The sequence below is a fragment of the Furipterus horrens genome, unplaced genomic scaffold (assembly GCF_987537825.1).
Source record: "Furipterus horrens unplaced genomic scaffold, mFurHor1.1.pri manual_scaffold_12, whole genome shotgun sequence".
NCBI lineage: Eukaryota > Metazoa > Chordata > Mammalia > Chiroptera > Furipteridae > Furipterus > Furipterus horrens.
Window position 1 is genome coordinate 91,627,858 of NW_028327182.1, and position 20,271 is coordinate 91,648,128.

The 20,271-nt window shown below is 51.0% G+C and overlaps 1 protein-coding gene across 4 annotated transcripts in view; it reads left to right on the forward strand.

Annotated features, from left to right (window-relative positions):
• Positions 1 to 20,271, forward strand: part of ACSL1 (acyl-CoA synthetase long chain family member 1) — a 54,645-nt gene that overhangs the window by 17,308 nt on the left and 17,066 nt on the right. For all 4 annotated transcript variants that reach the window (XM_090258447.1, XM_090258448.1, XM_090258449.1 and 1 more), the window contains 6 exons: positions 282 to 508; positions 9,739 to 9,853; positions 12,551 to 12,615; positions 15,402 to 15,503; positions 17,622 to 17,721; positions 17,934 to 18,112. In XM_090258447.1, coding sequence (XP_090114573.1) covers positions 314 to 508; positions 9,739 to 9,853; positions 12,551 to 12,615; positions 15,402 to 15,503; positions 17,622 to 17,721; positions 17,934 to 18,112 — 756 coding nt within the window. In that variant the 5' untranslated portion in view covers positions 282 to 313. Of the gene's footprint in view, positions 1 to 281; positions 509 to 9,738; positions 9,854 to 12,550; positions 12,616 to 15,401; positions 15,504 to 17,621; positions 17,722 to 17,933; positions 18,113 to 20,271 lie in introns of those variants that run through there.

A 20,271-nucleotide genomic window follows, 5' to 3' on the forward strand; every position in this document is an offset into this window, starting at 1 on the left:
TATGCTGCTTATTTGAGCATTTTAGGCAAGAACTCTCTGTGAGTGAACATTTTAAAATGTGGTTATTTGAAAACTTTACACAAGCCGATAGAAGTAAAATGAATTCCTAAAGTGAGTTTTGCAGAAAGGGAATTTGAGAGCCACACAAAGACCCGGACCCCTGGGCTGCAGGGCTGCTGCCCTGAGTTGCCAGCGGGCCGTCCGGGGGGACGCTGGCCCGTGGGAGCTCGGGAGAAGAGGCCTGCCCCCGGAATGAACATGCCGTTTTTCTCTCCCGACAGAAGTCAGCCTAGGCTCCCACCAACCCAGGACCATGCAAGCCCACGAGTTGTTCCGCTACTTTCGAATGCCAGAGCTGGCTGACTTCCGACAGTACGTGCGCACCCTTCCCACCAACACGCTCATGGGCTTCGGCGCGTTCGCAGCCCTCACCACGTTCTGGTACGCCACGAGACCCAAGGCCCTGAAGCCACCATGCGACCTCTCCATGCAGTCGGTGGAGGTGGCGGTAAGTGGGGGGCTGGCCTGCCTGTGGGCCTCCTTGCGAGGGCGCTTTGCACGGTAAGCTATGCTCCACAGACAGAAGTTCGCCGATGGTAATCAATGGAGGTAGACGTCCAAATGTGTGGCGGAGGGACAGATGAGGCGGTGTTGGCTGGGCGTCTGCCCAGTGTCACCCAGAGGCTCATTCCAGAAACCCCACGGAGCTCCCGCCCCACGCTAGGCACGGCGGTGGGCCCAGAAGATTCCATGATGGGAAGGCCTGGCACAGAGGCCCAGCTCCCACAGGGCTCACATTTCACTGGAGAAGCGGGTTGTCAAATGTCACAGAAAGGAGGATTTTGCTTGTGCTCTATCTGCGAGTTAGAGCACATCCCCCAGCTGTCGGACGGAACTCTGGGATTTCAGATAGGGTGAGGCTAGAACAGGCACCTACCCGAATAACATGGCTGCAGGATTTAGCATACGACACGCAGAGACAAGGGCACTCGGGTCGGCCGAGGTGGGGCTGTTGAGAGCCAACTGAAGGTCATGCTGTCATCGATAGGAAAACTCCAGCAGAGCGTGCGTTCCGGAATTAGGGCCACATGGGTGGGATGGCTGAGGGACTCTGAGGACCCTTCGGGGCGGATTCTTTCCTGGGGCTCTTACCCTGCCCCCGACCCCCGGATCTTTTCTCAAGGTTAGCGAAGGGCTGCATGATGAAGCATCCACATTCTCAGCTGCGCGCTGACTCCTCACTGACTCTCTGCTTTGCTGTTTCTTGCTTTCCTGCCCAAGTCAGAATGGACTTTCAGTACGCGTTACTTCCGCCATATGTGAAAAACACTGTTGTAAATGCAGAATTGCCTCGTTTGCTGCTTTTAGGTGGAGGGGAGAGGCCTCCCCTCCTGGGGCTCTTGGGCATGCAGGGGAGAGTGGGTCCTTCCACATAAAGCCGGGCTGATTCATAGTTTCTGGTTACTTGCAGGATTTTGGTTCTCTTAGACAATTTCTGGGACTCATTAATGTGAAACTCTTAAAATATGTAAAAGATATGTCAATCTTGTTCATGACAAAATGTAAAAATAGAAGGACTGAACTACTGAGGAAAGATGGCTTTAAGATACTTTATTTCTAAATAAAAGGTAAACAATATTTCACCTCAGCCAATCATGTACAAATCATGAGTAGAATTTAGTATTTTCCAATAGAAATGTGTGAAGTTTGGGGCCGGGGACCTGATGTCTCAGGGCAACAGAGCCATCACTGAGAAGAGGGCCTGGCCCGTGTGGACTTATGATATTTGTAATTTGCAGTGACTGTAAAGAAGTGCCTGATTTTTATTTCTTGTGTGAGAAGTTGTGGAAGCACTCATGGTGTGATTTTTAAGCCCCAGCTTAGCATGAAGTCTCTGAGCCTTATTAGAACTCCTCATATATATTCTGCAGAACAGTTGAAAACTACTGATAAGCAGAAAGAAAATTAAAATCTATAATTTCACTACCTGGTATATAGGCTTCCTGATTTTTCTCTTTGCTTATAGAAATGGATTTAGTTCAGGTTTTCAGAATTTGTAGGTCTTAGGTATACAAAATGCGCTTTGCATGTCAAAAAAAAGAACCTCAAGTACTGAATTTGAGATTAGCCTTGGAGTTAGGATACTTAGTGATTGTAGCTGCTCTCAGGGAGCTCCCATCTTCGTACGGACTTTTATGGCAGGAAGAGGAACTTCGTTTCATTAAATATTAATCAGGAGCTTGTACAGCTAGCGCTGCTGGGCGGCCGATTGCCAGACGAAAGCGCTGCTGCTTGGTCCGTCCTGTGCCAAGGGCGCCCCGTGGGCCCGTCCGCACTCCCCTACCACCTCCCGCTGCCCACACGCAGGTTCTTCACCCGCTTCCTGTAAACTTTACATGGACGTGAACGTGAGAAGAGTCTGCCCTTTTTGGTTTGGCAGCATCTTGTCTCTGCCCACATGGGCTGTTTCCCAGCTGCACTTGTTTAAAGCAGCCGCATGGGGTTTTGTTTTTTTTAATAAGTTACAGCGTGTAAAATTCCCTTTTACACGTCAGGGTTCTGCAGCAGACGCCAGCTCTCACACTCCGCGCCTGTGTGGGAAAGGCGACGGGGACTTGAGCTGTGGACCGGGACAGAGGGGCCGGACTTGGCCCCGGAGTCCAGAGGCTTGTTGGACTTTGCAAGCATGGTTCAATCAGCTCCCTGTCTTGAGGGCTGTGTGCCTCTGTGCTCCCAGCTCCCTGCCCTGCCGCGGTGGGGGGCAGGGGGGGGAGGCAGCTGGCCTTTCCCCAGGAGCCAGGGAAGGACCTCCAGCTTCCACGGCGTCCTGCCCCCGCTGCTCCGCAGCTGTGAGCAGTGGGCAGAAGCAAGTGGGGGTGCGTGTGTCCCTTTTCTCAGCCGCCTCCACAGTGATAGCACACATTTTCCAGCGTTTGTTTGTCTCAGCCTGTTCTCTGGGATCGTGGTCCCCAGACCCTCCAGGGAAGATCATCTTCCCTGGAGGGACTGGAAACCCTTTGGGACTGGTCAGGGTGCCGACCGCAGTAGCTGCAGTTATGGGACCAGGAGAGCGTGCTGGAGCTGTAAGGGATCGGAGAGGCGCAGAGATGGGCGGGGGCTGGACCTGGCTGTTCTGCTTAGACCGGGCAGCCCTGGGCAAGTGCACCTGACTTTTGTGACCTTCAGATCCCTGGTCTGGAAGACAAAGGGGCTGGTACATTTCCTCTGTTACTGTTGTTAAGAGGACCATGTACAGACATGCAGAGTGTCTGCCTGGCCCCTAGTAAGTGTTCGGTAAATGTCAGTTTTCTTATTCTGCAAAGGTCTTGTTCAGCCCTCACATTTATACGTGTGAAAACAGCCGAGTCCAAAGCGGTAAAGCTGTATCAGTGGCAGAGCTAGAGCTCGGTCACGCTGCCTTCGCTGCGGCAGTTGGAAGTTCTGTACCGCGCTAAGTGAAACAAGCCGGTCAGAGAAAGACGGGGACCACCTGATGTCGCTCATGTGTGGAATCTAATGAACGAGCCTCTCTAGCTAGCGATAGACTCGTAGACAGAGAGCAGGGTGACAGCTTGGGGTGGGGGTGGGGGCAGTGGAGGGTCAAGCCAAAAATAAAAGAGGAAGAACTCACAGACAGAGGCAACAGTGTGGTGATTGCAGTGGGCAGAGGGCGGGTGGAGGTGGAAGAGCATATGAGGGAATAAATGGTGATGGAAAAATACAGTAAAATTAAAAAAGGAAAGTTAGGCATTATAACCGTGGGTCCGTGGTAGGGGGACATTTAAACAAGGACGATTTGGGTCTGTCTTGATAAATTCAAAGTCGGTGGCTAGAGCTTTTGATTCCAGGGACAGGCTATTCTGAAAGTGAATATACAGGCAAACGAGTCTGAAGGTCCCGAGGGAAATGAAAGGAGGAAGGGGGCAGGTCAGGTAGGAAGCGGAGTCTGAGGTTCCGCACACAGATTGGACATGGGATCAGAAACTGTCGAGAACATCAGCTTGCTGCCCCCCATCTCTGCCTTCACTGGCTGCTGCTTGTGTGCGCCCTGACGCGAGGCTGAACCCGCAACCTGGGCGCATCCGGACTGCGCTCTAACCCACTGAGCTACCTGGCCAGGGCCTAAAACCTGGGCTTTTTAATAACAATGGATGAAAACCTTGCGAACTTAACTTTCTGCTTACTGAACTCCCGGGTTAACTAAACTCAACACCAGTCTCCACGTGTTGGTGGGCTTGCCCGCTAACTTGAAAGTGACCAGGGACAAACGTGGCCGCAGGAGGTTTGTGCTGGTCCTGGGCAGCAGCTCTGGGTGGATGGGCTGTGGGCTGGGGGCACTGCAGAGGCCTGGGGAGAGTTTCTGAGCTTCGTGCCAAGACCAGCCACGGAAGCATCCAGTAGCTGCCTTTAGGAATTCAAAGGGGAAGGGTGGTAGTTTTAGGGGGGAAAAAAAAAGTCCCGGTTCCTTTTACCCAGGAAGAGAAGCCCAAGTTCACTATAAAGCTGATCTGAAAACACATGTCATTTTGTAGAAATGAGGCTGCTTCTCCTGGGCTGTGTCAGCCAGGGACCGTGTGTGCCCATAAATGACAGAAATGTGTGCCCTCATGCTTATTTAAGTTTAAAAATAACCTCCCCCAAGCAGGTTCAACTTGCACCGAATGAAAAACGACAAATGTAAGCTTTCCGGGCCCCTGGCCACAGATCCCTGTTTTACACAGACGTCTCCCAGGCCTAGGGCTCCACCGCTGCACCCTGAGGGGCAGGCGATGGGGAGGTGCACGGGCCGCTTGTTTTGCTGGGACAGTGTGTCCGTGGGAAGTTGGACTGGATTTTGTGACCACACTTTCTCCCCTTCCACAGAGATGGGGGCGTGCTTTTTCCCTTCTGGGGTTGGCCGACTTCCTCTGGTGATGAGCTGGGGTGTGTTTAGCTGCACAGAACTAGTTTGCTAAGTTCCCTAAGCAAATCTCAGGCTGGGACAGTGGGAGCTTGGGAAGCTGGAAGCCAGAGAATGGAAAGGAAGAGCGTTCAGAGGTTTAGGGGAGAGGGTTGAAGAACTGAAAGCCCCAGTCAGGCGCCGGTGATGTGCACCTGCCCTTCAAAGAGGAAGGTGCCTGGCATGTCATGAGCAAGTGTGCACCTGCTTGTGAGCACAGACAGATCTCGTAGCTTACCTGGTGGCCTGTGGAGCTGGGCTTGGGGCGTGGCTTCCCCACGCTTTGGATGTGGGAGTGAGGCAGGAAGCCTCCCTCTCGGTCTGTTTTCTCATCTGCAAAGCGGCTGGCCTGTAGCCAGCACTCAGTAAACACTCACCTTCCACCTTTCCTGCACCCAGGTGATGCCAGCAGCATCGATGGTCACTGTCACGGTCCTGCCCTTTCTGGACTCAGTTGGGTGCAAAGGATCTCGGGAAGTTAGCTAGTTCAATGGTGAGCACCAGCAGTGAACCTGAGGGTCATTGCTACCCTGTGACATTTACAGGTCAGCATAATGGGGGAGTCTAGGCATTCTTTTAAATATCCTGTCCCTTGTCATTCAGAAATGGTGGTGGGAGGGCCACCTGTGGGCTGGCCTTTGAAGGTCCTGGTTTGGTCTATCAGAGATCTGGTGTTGCTGGATGAGATCTGATGGCCAGAGAGCCTCTCTTCACAGCGGGAAAAGTAGTTTGGTGCCTGTTTATAGAAAGAAGCAGATAATGGTGGTCCAGGCAGGGTCAGGTGCATGTAAGGTGTAAGTGCTAGGAGTCTGTTTCATGCGGAGGCAATTGGAAAGGGTGGGGGGGGGTTCTTTTTTTACCCCCAGGACTGTGGTTCCACCTCTGCTTTTCCCCTGAGAGATGGATTCAACATAAAAATCCAGCCACGTCTTCAACAGTCGCTTCAGAAGTTGCTGGTCTTCCTCCCTCAGCTCGCTCTGCCTCCCCCCCCTCCCCGCCCACTGTCCCGCGTGTCTCCGCCCCTCCCTGCCCCGCCCGTCCCTCTCCTTAGAGGAACAAGCAGGGGAGCAGGAGACAGAGGGCTGGCTGGCTGGCTGTCGTGGCCTGCAGGGTCCATCTTCCAGGCGGGGGTGAGTGAGCGCACCATTTATAAAGCTTGGGCCTTTCTGTCCCCCAATCTTCAAGGACGTGATTTGCTTTCGCATTGAAATATGGGGGTGGCACGAAATGACCCTCACGTTGTCAGTGCTCCTTTTGTCAAATGCTGGCAAGCATTCCCGTCTGGGGATGGCAGACCACGCAGATGTTGGCTGGGCCCCGCCCCTGCTGCCCCCGAGAGGAACGTGGACTTATCGTCCCACTCCAGCCACCAGGAGGACCAGCCTCTGGGGTAGCTGAACTCTTACAGATGCGGCAGAATGTGCGCACGGCCTGCAGTTTCACTGTAGGGGCTTAGGCGCCCCATCCTCTCTTGTGAACAGGGAAACTACATGACCACATTGGGAAGGGCAAACAGCAGAGACAAAAGACCCAGACCCCTCCCTGACTCCGTCCCATTCACTGATTTCCTGCACATTCGACTGGGTTGTCTGCTCAGCTCACCCTGTTTCTTGAGCAAAACTGACATCCGCACCCCGACCCCCAATCTACAGTTTACGTCAGAAGTCGAGAAGGCCAGATCTGAAGTGTTTTTTCATTTAAGTGGATCATCCTAGAAATAGGCAGATAATGGTTGAATAACCCAGGAATTAAAGCCCCCGCTTTGGAAGTGGCTCGATTTTTATAGCACATGCAGACACTTTCGGGTCCGGTCATTACAAACATGCTTCCCAGCCCCAAGCTGCCCCGCTGCCCCCCTGCCCCGCACCGGTGTGTGTCACAATGGTCCCGACACCCGCTGTTGACAACAGAACATTTCCGCTCAGGAAGAAGGGTCACACGCATGCGTATCGGGAACGCGATCATCTCACAGAGCAGCACGTTTCAAAGCACAGCTCTTGCCGCTTCGTCTCTGCCAGCCCATTGCATCCATTCCCTTCTCGTGGAGTTGGGGAGTGCGCCTTACAGTCAGGTGACAGTGTGACCTTTTACCCTTTGCCAGCTGTGCCTTACAGTCAGTAGAACCCACGTACGGCTGCTCATTATTCTAACTGATGCTTAGAATAGTAGTAAGTATCTTGTCCTCACGGTACTTTGTCAAGAGGATGGCTGCATTTGGGACTTAACTGGCTCCTTTGACCTTGACCTGACTGTTTTACCTCCATGTTTCTCAAAGTCCTGAGGATTCCCTACCACCAAAAAATTAAACTAACCAAAGAATTATTCAGCCAAAAGTTTGCTATCCAATTTTACCCTAGAGCAGTGATCCCCAAAGTGAAGGGATATGGTCACCGTACACCCCAAGCTAAGCTCAGTCTCTTCCCTCAAACCTCCCCACCCCATTCCTGTTTCTGATAAAATGGAGCTGCTGCCTTCTCGGTCCTCCAGCTGTCACCTTGTCCTTCTCCCTACACACAGTTGCTTGCCACATCCCCTCGTCGGGGCCTTGTGCCTCCAGCGGGCACATCCCCCCATTCCCACTCGCTTCTGCCCTGCTCCGGGCCCGACCGCGGGCTGCCTCTCTTCTCCCGGCCCCCCGTCCTGCTCCACACACGGCCCACAGTCCGGCTGCATGAGGACTTCCTGCTGAAGCGCAGGCTGCCGGGTGGCAGCCCCGGGGTTCCTGACTCAGTGCATCTGGAGAAGGGCTCACTAATGGGCCTCCTCACAGGGGCGGTGTGTTCCCCAACCTCCCTTTGGGGGCCTCGTGCTCCTGCCCATTCGTTCCGACTTCCTCCCTGCTCCTCTGCCCTGGTCACGTAAGGACAGGCATCAGGCTCCTTCGGAACAAGCTCTGTGTTTTATCCCCTGAGTCCCAGCTTCCCAGGTGACAGCTGTGGGCACAGCTCAGCAGAGGGCACAGGAGGGCAGCGTTGCCTTCGCAGAGAAGGGCTGAGCAGAGGGTCAGGAGGAGCTCCCTGTGGCCGCCCGGCTGTCTGCGCCTCCGTGTGTGGCCATCGGCTCCTCGCCGCCAGGCAGGCCTCCTGCTTTTCTTAGCTTTTTCCTTCTTCCTGTTCTCGGGCCCTGCACCCCTTCTCTTCCTCCCTACCCACAATGCCCTGGGTCTTTGGGTGGCTTCCTGGGTTGAAGAGGTTTCTGAATTTTACTATAAAGCCACGAAATTGCTTCTCAATTTTTATCTGAATAGTTTTTGTAGTAAATATGTTGGCTAGGAAGGCCTGCAATTATAGTCAGGGCACGTTGTAGGGTGTCTGAGTAATACACTACATATTCCTATTTTACAGGAAAGTTCTTGAACTAAAAATAGCCCTGGACGTGGACACATAGTATCCTCGTTTTACAGAAGAGAAAATAGACTCAGAGATTAAATACTGATGATGCATGATTCTATTTCCATCTTTATGTACACAAAGGATACCTTCTTTGTTTTCCGAAGTAACATGTTGTAGTTAATAACTATATTCCGAGTCGTAGATACAGGTATTGGAAATTTCCTGCCAAGACAGAGGAGATTGTGTGAAGATTAGAATATATCATTGGGTGATATTTACTCCAGAAAATTATTAGCCGTTTTAGATCAAGAGTTAAACACACATGTAGCACCTAGTAGGTCCTGAGAAGTGTATAGAAATGTGTAAGCATAGAGAGAAGTGGGAGAGACTCTCCAAACTGGCAACAGGGCTGTCATATTTTTCTTTGATATACGTCTCTGTTATTTAAAAGTTTTCACTATATAAATGATAACTTGGATGGGGAGGCAAGAGGGCATGTGGGAGGAGTGGAGAATTCTAATTAAAAATGAGAAGAAAAGAATCCAGCCGAACACACCTGCAGTCGTTACCCTACGAGGGGTCTCCACGCGCCTCTTCCCCGCCCCGTTCCCGCCAGCCCTGCCAGCACGGCCAATCCGCTCTGGGACACGTGGCCCTCTGCCTCTTCTAGCGCAGGCTTTCCCGTCTCCTTTCTTCAGACCTCAAGCCAGAAACGCCCGCTCCCACTTCTGAACAGTCCTTCCTTGTGGTACCAGAAGTCCTCGTTAGAGTCTGATTTCCCCAAGAGAGTGTTTCCTGACTGTTGCCTATGTCAGGCCCTGCTCTGAAATTAAGGAGAAAAAAGAAAAAAAAGGCTGTAGGCTCTGGCATCATAGTAGGTGAGCTTTCATTCACCAGCCTCTGAAGGATGCGTGGCGTTCCCACGGACACCCGGGCCCCTCGCAGTGGGCCTGTGGCCCTGGGGGCCCAGCGGCTCCCAGGGTGAGAGCAGCTGCCCCGCGAGGGACTCAGGCGACTGGTCAGGAGCTCGGGCGCAGAGCAGGGGCAGAGAGTACAGGGACCGTGCGCCGCGGTGCCAAACCTGCGCGCCCGTGAGGGCGCAGACGGGGCCGCACATCCTGCCTCGTGCAGCTGCGGGTCATAACTGTTAGATGCGCTGTGAGAAACCCGAGCTCCTAACGCATTACAGTGCAGATGGCAGAGAGAGAAACAGGGGAAGTAATCTCAGAAAGAATATGGTCAACTCTGATAAAAAATAAAGAATGTGGATAACGTTATGGAAGTGAAACCGAATGGCGTGTCATTTCCACAGGAGCCGACACAGGCTCCGTCCTCTGTGCCACACACTGCGCTTCGTTCCTTCCCTGGGCAGTCACCCCACGGGCTGCGGGACCCTGGCGGGCACGGTAGGCTTTTCATTGTTAACGCTTCCTCCTAAGGGGCTCATCTGTCTGTCTTTTTCCACAGGGCAGTGGTGGTGCTCGGAGGTCCCCGCTACTTGACAGCGACGAGCCCTTGGAGTATTTCTATGACGACGTCAAAACCTTATACGAAGGTTTCCAGAGGGGCATACATGTGTCAAGTAAGCATCGTGCGGAATTTATGTGGCTGACGCTCCAGGATTTCCATTCAGGAGTGGCCCTTCTTCAGAAAGGCCTATTTGCTCATGTCTTCCGCCTGCTTAGTATCATTAGAGCCTCCCGGCTCCTCCCGTAACTTCTCCAGAGTGAGTCCCAAGGCTCACTGGCCCCTCTAGATGTTCCCTGTGGCAGCAAAGTGGGTTCCACAGTTGAGTATGTCATGTATTTTATGGAGGGTCCCACACACATTAGCTTGTTGTGGGCTGTTGTTTTCTGCAGTCAGGAGGCCTGCTTAATTGGTCCTGGTTCAATAGTTTTCAGACTTACTGACCAGGAGGCTCATATTTTAAGAAGTAAATACTGACATCCCTAAGAAACAGTGTTCCATCAGCAACACTTTGGAAATGGGACTACCCTTAATTACTAATGGGGGCAGCAGAGACCCCGCGACATCCAGCACCTGCCTGCCTTTCCAGTGCCTCTGTCTTCCAGATTCCGGCCACACAGGACTTCCTGTGAAGCCATGACTACCTCTGCTCCCCCCTGACCATGACCCCACATTCTGTGCGCCCCTCCTCTCCTCCCCCAGCCCAGGGGGCTTGATACAGTCTCCCTAATCCTGTAGAACCCAGATTGCATGTCACCTCTTCTGTAAACCCTTCCCAGTCTATCCATTTTCATCCCCTTCCCTTAAGTGTGGCGCGCCCCCTCGCCCCCTACATCCTGCATCTGCTTCTGTAATAGCCCCTTAGGGAACGGGAGTGGCTACCTGGCCTTCTGGCCCACCAGCAGCTGCTCTCAGCACCGACACCGCCTGGCACACAGTAGGTGCTTCATTCGTGTACCCTCAGCGAAGGCGAGGACACTCTCTGCGTCCCCCACCCCTCTTTTTGTTTCGGTCTCTTTATTTTTACTTGTTTCCTCTTCTGCTCTAGAAGTGGTCCTTGGGGTCCACGCTTTGTTCCTTAAATCCTTTGGCGCTTAGCTTTTATTTCTGCCACTATGTCGTAGTCTCCGTACGGGCCGTGGACTGCCACGCGGTTGCTCTCTGTCCCCCACAAAATGTTGCACGTGATATGTGCTCAAGCGGTGCCCGTTGTTTGTACCCGATCCTGGCAGAGTTGGAGTCCCAGTTCAGTGCGTTTGCCCCGTACTCCTGTGGCAGGGTTGTTAAGCCCCGCTGTAAAAGGAAGCAAACTTCCCTCTAGATTATTGAATTTAGGAGTTTCTTCAGAGTTAGTATCAGGGTCAGGGTTTGTATGTGAAAAAAAAATGTAAGATAGATCAGCCTAACATAAGGGCACATGAAAAACTATTATATGTGTGTGTGTGTGTGTGTGTGTTCTTTACCACTGCCCCAGAGGATGCAGGTGTATAAACGTGCGTACGTTTTTCCATTGTTAGCAGAGGGTGGGATTCATCTAGGAGTGTGGCCTCTTCACATCACACTTCTTAGTGTCCCCTGATGTTACGACGAGTCACGTAACTTTTGGGGGGGTGTCACTTTACTTGGAAAATGAAGGACTTATATGAATGTTTCAGAGAAGTTAAAGAAGAATAAGTTCAGTTATTTTAACCTGTCCTGATTGAAGGGAGCTACTTTGCAGGTTATTTTATTCTTGCCCCCACCCCACCCCCCAGAGGAGCTTTTTATTCTAAGCTTTGATTTTCCCAGGTGACCATGAGATTAAACTTTTATAGGAGAGCAAATGCTGGCACCTAGGTAAGGTAGGTGGGGGCTGCTGAAAGATGGGAGAAGCCAGTCTAGAGCGTTTAAACCTAGCATTTTAAGACTGTACCTGGGGTGCCATTTGTGAAGGATGAGTCCCGTTTGTTGGTGTCGTCACCTCCGGCTGCACTTCAGTGCCACCTGGGAGCTTCGGGAACGTACTGAGGCCCAGGCCCCATCCCTGTCCGATTATATCCAAAATGTTGTTGGGAGAGCCTGGGTATCGTGTATAGTTCGAAGTTTCCCAGGTGAGCCTGGGGTTAACTACCCTGTTCAAGAGCTAGAATCACAAACTTTTCTGCAAAGGGCCAGGTAGTAAACATTTTAGACTTTCTGGGCCATTTGGTCTCTGTTATAACTGTGTAACCACAGCCTTAGATAATATGCAAATGAATGAGTGAGGCAGTATTCCAAAAAAAATTGTATTGACAACAGGAGGCGGACCTGATTTGGCCTCTGGCTGCAGATTGCCAACTCCTTTTCTTGAGTAAAGTAATATCGTTTCATATGGCCAAGGTATTTTGTCAGTTTGGCCTGGGGTTTTTGTGTGTGATAAAATTGACACATAACATTATATTAGTTGCAGGTGTACCGCACGTGACCACACAATGAGCGTAGTGAACAGCCCGCCGCAAATGTGCGATACCGCGTTACTAACGGCAGACACCGTGCGGTGCGTGACGTGCCCAGAACTGACTGACTGGGCCGCGGCAGCCCGGTCTTTACTGATACTTCTTACCCTTTGCGTTTGCCTTCTTGCCTCTCATTTTCCTCCTCTCCTGCCCTGTTTTAAAAACAAAAAAGAAATAAACAAGGAAAAAATCCAACTAAAACCCAGGGAGAATGATGTCCAACCTGAAGTCACTATCTCTCATCTGAGGACCCCTGAGCCCGCCACCCCTGTAGAACGAGGAGGAAGCGCACTGAGCTATTTCTGCGGGTCACCCTTTCTTCGTTTCCCCCTTTGCAGATAACGGCCCTTGCCTGGGCTCTCGGAAGCCAGACCAGCCCTACGAGTGGCTTTCGTACAAGCAGGTGAGTTTTCGGGCTCTGTGGACACTGCAGGCAGGCTGTGATGTTCCCGTTGGTCAGTTCTTAGAGCCGCCGAGTGTCCGGGCCGGAGAGGCCTGCCGGGGGGTGGGGTGGGGGTGCCTGGCTGCTCGGGGCTCGAGGATCTCGCGCAGCATCCCGGGGAGCGGTCTGGGGCAAAACCCTGGGGAAAGCTAGTGAAGTGACCCGGCTGGTGCTCCAGCGCACTTCAGTTTGAAACTAACGTGGATGTGTTGTGGAGTAGAGGATAATTCTAGAAATGTGCTTGACGCAGGGGACTCTTCCCAGACCCCTGGAGGGGTAGGATTACTCCCCTCGCACGGGAGAGATTTAGAACAATTGAGAAGCCCAACGTTGGGCAACCCTGTCACTTTATAGATGAGAGCAACAGGTCCCAGGAAAGGCGTGGGGCTCGCCGCGGTCTCAGCTAGTCGGTGCGTCAGGACCAGCTTGGGACTGGTGTGACGTGTGACCCCGGGGCAGCCGTCGGCAGCAGCACAGGCGTTCAGGGATGACACCTGGGGCGTGGGATCCTGGGGTCTCACTCCTGTCACCGGGCAGTCGCACTCGTGCACAGCTGCTGCTGGGGGAACGGGCTCGTGAACGGCCGCTGGCAGAGCAGGAAGGCATTGCTGTTTCCTTCTATTGTCATCACGATTGCAATAACTGTACGTGCCCACGCCGCCCCTCTCGGTCCAAGCAGTGCCTGCGGAGCAGCGGACGCAGCCGGGAGCATCGGCCGCTGCCTTTGTCTCCAGCGCAGCGGGCCAGGAAGCGGGTCCTGCTCTGGGGCGACCATCCCAGGGCACGGGGGAGCACAGGGGAACTCCCTCCTTCCATGCCCTGTGTGAACGTGTGATCTGTAGCCGGCGTGCCCCAGGGTGGGCATGTGACGGGGTCGCCATCAGGAGCCACCAAGCCAGCTCAGGAGTCAAGCTTGGTGCCCTGCCTAGACCGACAGGCTCCTTACCTTCCCTTCCCTCACCCGGGGAGCAGCCCATTGCAGAAGGCTTTGCTTGGGTCTCGAGAGGGCAAAGAGGCAGGACCGGTGGCATTCCTGGCTTGTAGGAGTGACAGACTGTAGTTCAGGTGACGGGATGGATTTCAGTGTTTTCATTTTGCCTTCCCAAGTCCAAATACTAGAGTTCAAGTAGTTTTCAAGACCCCTCATTTTCACATGTGCTGTAGAAACAGCGCACGTGTGTCACACACGTCGCACGGCACGTGGTCTGGCGGCCTCGCAGAATGCTCAGGTGCTGCCTGGGTCACTGCCGTCAGTTTGCGCATCATAACACGTCCCCACGGCGCTTCCCCTCTGTCGGCTGGAGGGAGGAGACGCGTCCGTTGCAGACTGGGCTTTTCCAGCAGATTGGAAATCCCTGGGGTTTCTGCAGGTGTTCATCCATGGATCGTGCGTTTTAGTCGGGCTGGTGAACAGCAGCACTGGCTTAGCCTGAGGCTGCTTTTTTCACTCCCCCCGCGGTTCTGACCTGTTGGGGGCTAGCAACCCCTTTAGAAGAAAAGTGTGGCCCCTCTTTCTAAAAGAGAGAGAAATGCACGCGCGTGATCCTACCAAGCTCTGCAGGCCCCCTCCCACAGGGGAGAAATGGCCCCCGGGGCGTGGCAGTGGGGAGCCTGCTCAAGTTGCTCCCTGTCACTCCCTGGTGTCAGCTCTCCCTCCCACGGGCAGAGTGACGGTGGCGCTATGTGCCAGAACCAACCAGGTTCCGGGGCACCAGGAGGTGTGGCTGGGCTCCCATGGGCGTGGGCGTGAATTCAGAGTGCTCTTGGGAATCCACCAGCTTGAGAATAAAGGAAAGAATTCCAAATATTATGATTTAAAAAGCTTTTTAAAATTCATTTGGGGTAGCAGCGAGGAGAGGATGGGGTCAAGTACATAGTGCTGCCTGATTTTAGTATGCATTGTTGTATGTATTTTTTACTTAGATTGTTACAGATATCCCAAGTTTGGTGTGGCTTTCATACCTGTACTAGTTTTTGGCTATGTGGCATTTTCCCAGAGGTTTGCCATCATGTACATCACCACCCAGCCATTGCTCTTCTGTCCCCTAGTTTTGTGGTACATAAAAGTTTTTAAACCTCCTTTTAGGATTGAACTATTTCCTAAGAGTAAATTCTCAAGAACGGAATTGGAGAGCTCATGGGTGATTGTACGCCAGTGGTTCTTTCTTTCTCTCTCTCTTTCTTTCTTTCTTTCTTTCTTTTTCTTTCTTTCTTTCTTTCTTTCTTTCTTTCTTTCTTTCTTTCTTTCTTTCTTTTTCTTTCTTTCCTTCCTTCCTTCCTTCCTTCCTTCCTTCCTTCCTTCCTTCCTTCCTTCCTTCCTTCCTTCCTTCCTTCTTTCTTCTCTTTCTTTCTCTTTAAGATCTCCCCAAAACTTGTTGTTTCTGTGTTTATACCAAATGACAAGTTTTGGCTGCTTTGCTGCTCTTTGTAAATACAAAAAATTTTTTTTCTGTGTCCCTGTATTTCTTTCACACATTTATGAGATTTTGTAAAACCGAAGGTTGAAGTGGAACTGGGTAAGAAAAGAAACCCTGGCGTACAATCCTCCATGAGCTGCGGCTTTGGCCTTGCGGAAGGAACGGTGTGGTCAGTTCTCTTAAGTGAGTTCTGGCGCATAAAGCCCTGTGTTGTTCGGAACAGGGTCACTGAAGGAGGACTGGTCTGCTCCTGCGCCCGCCGGCTGCCACCCAGGGGGCTCCGTTCCCCGCGTCAGGCCTGACGCTGTCCGGGTTTCCCTCCCACTCTAGGTTGCGGACATGTCCGAGTGCGTGGGCTCCGCGCTGCTCCAGAAGGGCTTCAAGGCTTCCCCTGACCAGTTCATCGGCATCTTTGCTCAGAACAGACCTGAGGTAATGACCGTCGGGCTGCCTGTCCCTGGCTCTGAGAGTTCTCTGAAGAGCCAACCAGGGTTCACACCTACCTCTGCTTGGGACTAGATTTGTGGTCTGATTCCTACTGAGCGCGTGGCTTCAGGTTTCACCTGAGAAAGGGACACACATGAAAGCCCAGACCACAGCCTGCTTAGCCTTTGGGTGGGAAAAATCACTTTAAAAAAATTATTGGTTTTGTTTTTTTAAACCAGATCCCCAAACAAAATCTTTGCAACAGGTAACTAACAAAGAAGTCTTCTGTGATTAGAAAAGTAGTGTTAACGAATTATAAAGTTGGGATATAGTTTCTTCAGTAGCAAACTCCTATTTCCTTTCTGAGAGGTTTACTTCTTCCCTCTGATCATGCTACAAAGCTTTAAATACCATGGATGACGGGGAAAGTGCCCCACACTGGCCCTGCCCGAGTCTCGCCTCGCAGTGTGTGGTTCAGCTATGCAGGCCCTGGCATGGCGCTTCCATAAACCTTTGTATTGGGTAAATTTAAATAGCTCTTTGGGGGCATTGCTTGTAGCTTTCGTGAACCACTTAATGGCGTAGCTGGCTGGGCAAAGTCCAAGCCCCTGGCTTGGAGAAATTGAATTGATTCTTAGACCTGCTTGTGTCCAGAAGGTATATTGGCTCAATCCATGTGCTACTGCCTGTTTTATAAGTTAGAATGGTTTCTTACTATTTTATGTCCTGCTAAGGGAAAAACGGCATTTTCCACTGCTGGGTCATTTCCAGGCTTATGGAATTTAACTTCTTTCATTGAAGAGAAATCTATTCAAATGCACACATCCAAAATTTTTGTTTAAGGGAAATTTTATAATGCCTCTACAGTTAGGACATGTACTCCTTTAAAGAAGTAGTTTTCTTCCTATATTTATGAGTTCAACATGTGTTTATTGAGCACCTACTGTATGCCAGGCCCTCAGCAAGGCACCAAAGTAGAACAGTGACTTGGATCCTTTCCGTGAGGTTCTGCGTAAGGAAAGGCAGCCCCCAAGCTGATGCTTTCTCTGTAACATGCTAAGTGTGGACAAAGGACAGGAGGATTATAGGAGCTCCATCAAGGAGGACTTTCCGGAGGTGGCAGCTGAGTGGACTGTTGATGGAAGCCAAAGAAATGTTCCATCAAGCAGCACGTTTGTGTTGGGGAATGAAGCATCTTAACATGGGAGAGCTTGGAGTCGCAGGAGAAGGGACAGGGAAGGCAGGACCATATGCACCACTGGATCTGCTAAGGAGCTTGGGCCTTACCTCCCTGTTGGTAGCTTGAAATTGGTTCCCGGGGGGAAACGAGGAGAAAAAACCAGTTGCAGGCCAGGTGCGCGTGCGCTTCATTCCCAAGGCCGCTCTGCCACCATCTGTGCCTTGGCAGAGTCCAGCCGGTGGAAGGTAAGGACGGCTGCTGGATGTGACAGGACCTCGCCACATTCGCCTTGTAGGTTGGTGAGGTGCTCTGTGGCTTCTGAGTTTGGAAGCCAGATGACCAGTTACGACATCACTTTCCATCATTCCTCTTCTGGGGAGATAGTGCCTGACAGATTTCCCGTTGACATTGTGCCCCTCCTTCCCCCATTCCAGCCTCTAGTGCACACTGTGGCCAGATGGGTCTTCCGCAGATCCATGGTCACCGTTCTGCCGAGAAGCCTCTAGTGGCTGTGCACGGCCTGGGGACCCGGGCTCCTCCAGAGCCAAGGGCTTGCCCCACCCCCCTCTGGCCTTCAGTTTTCCCACTCCCTGCAGGGACCACCAGACCGGCCCGTCGCTCACTGACCTCCTTCCTGCTCTTAATTCTGCAGTTTCTACTCATGGGGTCTCCTTGTCTTTCTCGTGTCTGTCCAAGTTGTGCTGCTCTTACAAGGGACAGCTCAGTCACCTCCCCCACAAAGGTGGCCCATTCCTTTTAAGAAGGAGACTAGTACTTTGTCCTTGTTGTGAATCCCTCACGGTGCCTGGCCTAGCAGAGCAGCAGAGGTACACAGTGATTTAGCTACGTCTAGTGCTTGTGCTTCAGACCTAGAGCGTGGTCTCCGTCGAGAGGTTCCATGCTGACGTCTCGTTTTCTCTCCCCCACCCTTCCTGTCCCTTCAGTGGGTGATCATTGAACAGGGATGCTTCGCCTTCTCGATGGTGGTTGTGCCTCTCTATGACACCCTCGGAGCCGAAGCAATCACTTACATAGTCAACAAAGGTGCGTCTGTGGTCTTTGGGTGGACGTTACTTGTTAGAGTCAGTGATTTCCATTTGCTTATACTTGATTTGATAGGGATTTTATATTTAAGTGTCCATCTACCTTTCTGTTTTTAAAATGTAGTACTTAGAATAATCTTAAAGTTAAAAAATTATACAGTCAAGCTTTAAATTTCCCAGAGCGTATTGCTCATTGTTTCTCTTTATTTTCAGCTGAACTCTCTCTGGTTTTTGTTGACAAGCCAGAGAAGGCCACCATGTTATTAGAAGGTGTAGAAAACAAGCTAACACCATGCCTTAAAGTCATAGTTGTCATGGATGCCTACGGCAGTGAGCTGCTGGAGCGAGGCAAGAAGTGCGGGGTGGAGGTCACCAGCATGAAGGCCATGGAGGTGAGTCCTGCACCCGCCGTCTCAGCCCTGGCTGCAGGTCCCGCAGTCCGTGAAAGGTCTCGCACACAAACCCCCGTCTCGCACGGAAGGACTCTGCACGCTGGCCCAGAGAGGGCGCATCACGTCTTACAGAAAGTCCTTCCCCAGAGCGAGCAGCAGTGCACCTGTTGATTGCAGAGCCTGACAGGCCACCAGGCAGTGCCGGGAATGGGAGCCTCAGATTTAGGCAGAGAGTTAAGTCTGTGTCTCCTCCTGAGGCTTTTGTGCCTTTAAGTTACTGATCTGTCTCTCAAATGAAGCCCAGTGTGGACTGCTGCCTCCTTATTTTTTCCCCCAAGTTGCTTTTGTAGAGGCCTAGTGCATTTCCAGCAGAGATGTTTGGTTTGGTTTATTTTCATATTAAATTTCTTCAGATTCCCATTCGTCACTACTTTAAAGGAGACCGTTCTAGGAGAACAAGCGTGGCTCCTATTTAAGTTGGTGTCTGACACCAGCTCCTGTAAGAAGCTAATTTTCCTGTTGACCTTGGGTTAGAGCTCAATCCCAAGGAGCTGGCAGGAGGAGCATCTCATGAGCCCACATCACAGGAAGGAATAGGCTCAGTAGAGTCAGCAATTCCCTTTCTGAAAACGTCATGCATTTTCCTGGAACGGTTATAAATAGGATTTTAATATTTATTTATAGTTTTCTGTAAAGAATTTGAGGCTATAAAGAAGGATTTATAAAGCCGTTCCTGGGGAACTTAGAAGTTGTAACAGAGCCTTCTGCCTCACCAATCACATGCTCACCTACATACTCACACATGTGCATGCTCACACACGCTTGTGCGCACAATGCTCACATACATTCTTACGCCGACACATGCACACACCTGTCCACACGCACACTCCCATACACACCCTCATGCTGACACACATGCACACACCTGTGCGTACAGTGCTCACACACAGACGCATGCACGTGTGCACTGCATGCTCACATACCCTCACGCTGACACACATGCACACACCTGTGCACACAGTGCTTGCACAGACACATGCATGTGCGCACTGCATGCTCACATACATACCCTCACGCTGACACACCTGTGCTCACAGTGCTCACACAGACACATGCACGTGTGCACTGCATGCTCACATACATACACTGACACACACATGCACACGCACACATGGCAGCACAGAACAGGAGTCCATAAGACCTGGTCAGTGTGCTGTGTTGTTAAACTGGGGTTTTAGCTTTTGGTTTATTTTACGTCAGTCCCCTTCACAGCACCATGATCTCTCTTTTCCTCCGTCTACCTCTCCGTAGCCACCCCCAACACCAACGCACAGGAAGTTTTTCTGTCTTTTTTGACTACAGCAAGATAAAGAAGTAATTTCAAGGTTAAAAACATTTGGATGCGTGAACGAGGATTATAATATAAAATTTGTTTTAAAACCTTTATTTATAAAAGACATTGCTTTATACTCACCTCTGTAATATGATTCATATTTTGTTTTTTAAAATTTTGTAAGGAAAAGATTAAGTTTTTAAGAAATGAATTTTTTGGCCTTGTGAAACCTTATGTTTGTTGTAAAAATTGTTAAGTGTATTTCTAGTTGATGCCTCATATCTCTGTTGATTTTACTATTAACTTGTCTTAGCTTTTTAAAATTTGAATACAGTTGGTATTCAATATCATATTGTACTAGTTTCAGGTATACAGTGTAGTGACTGGATATTTTTATACCTTATAATGTGGTCACCCACTGAAATTATAGTAATCATCTGTCACCACACAGACTTATTTAAAAATAGCTTTATGGTTGATCTTGTGGTCACATTTATATTACTATATAGTTATATGGGATCAAAAATATAAACATTGGTATTTGGAATTTTTGCATTTTTTCCAATATTTTATTATAAAATATTTAAAACATGAAAACAAGTTGAAAGAATAGTGCAGTAGAGCCATGTGCCCTCCAAGAGTCTGCAATTAACATTTTAATGCATTTGCTAGATCACTCCTGAGCCCCTCACTCTGAACTCTGTATTCGTTCATCAGCCTCTTCTCCTTCCTACGTTCTCGGGAGGCTGCAGGTTTGATCCCCTTGGATACGCAGCATGCCGACCTTGAGCTAGAACTCAGTTTCTTCTGCTTGTGGTTCTTCTTT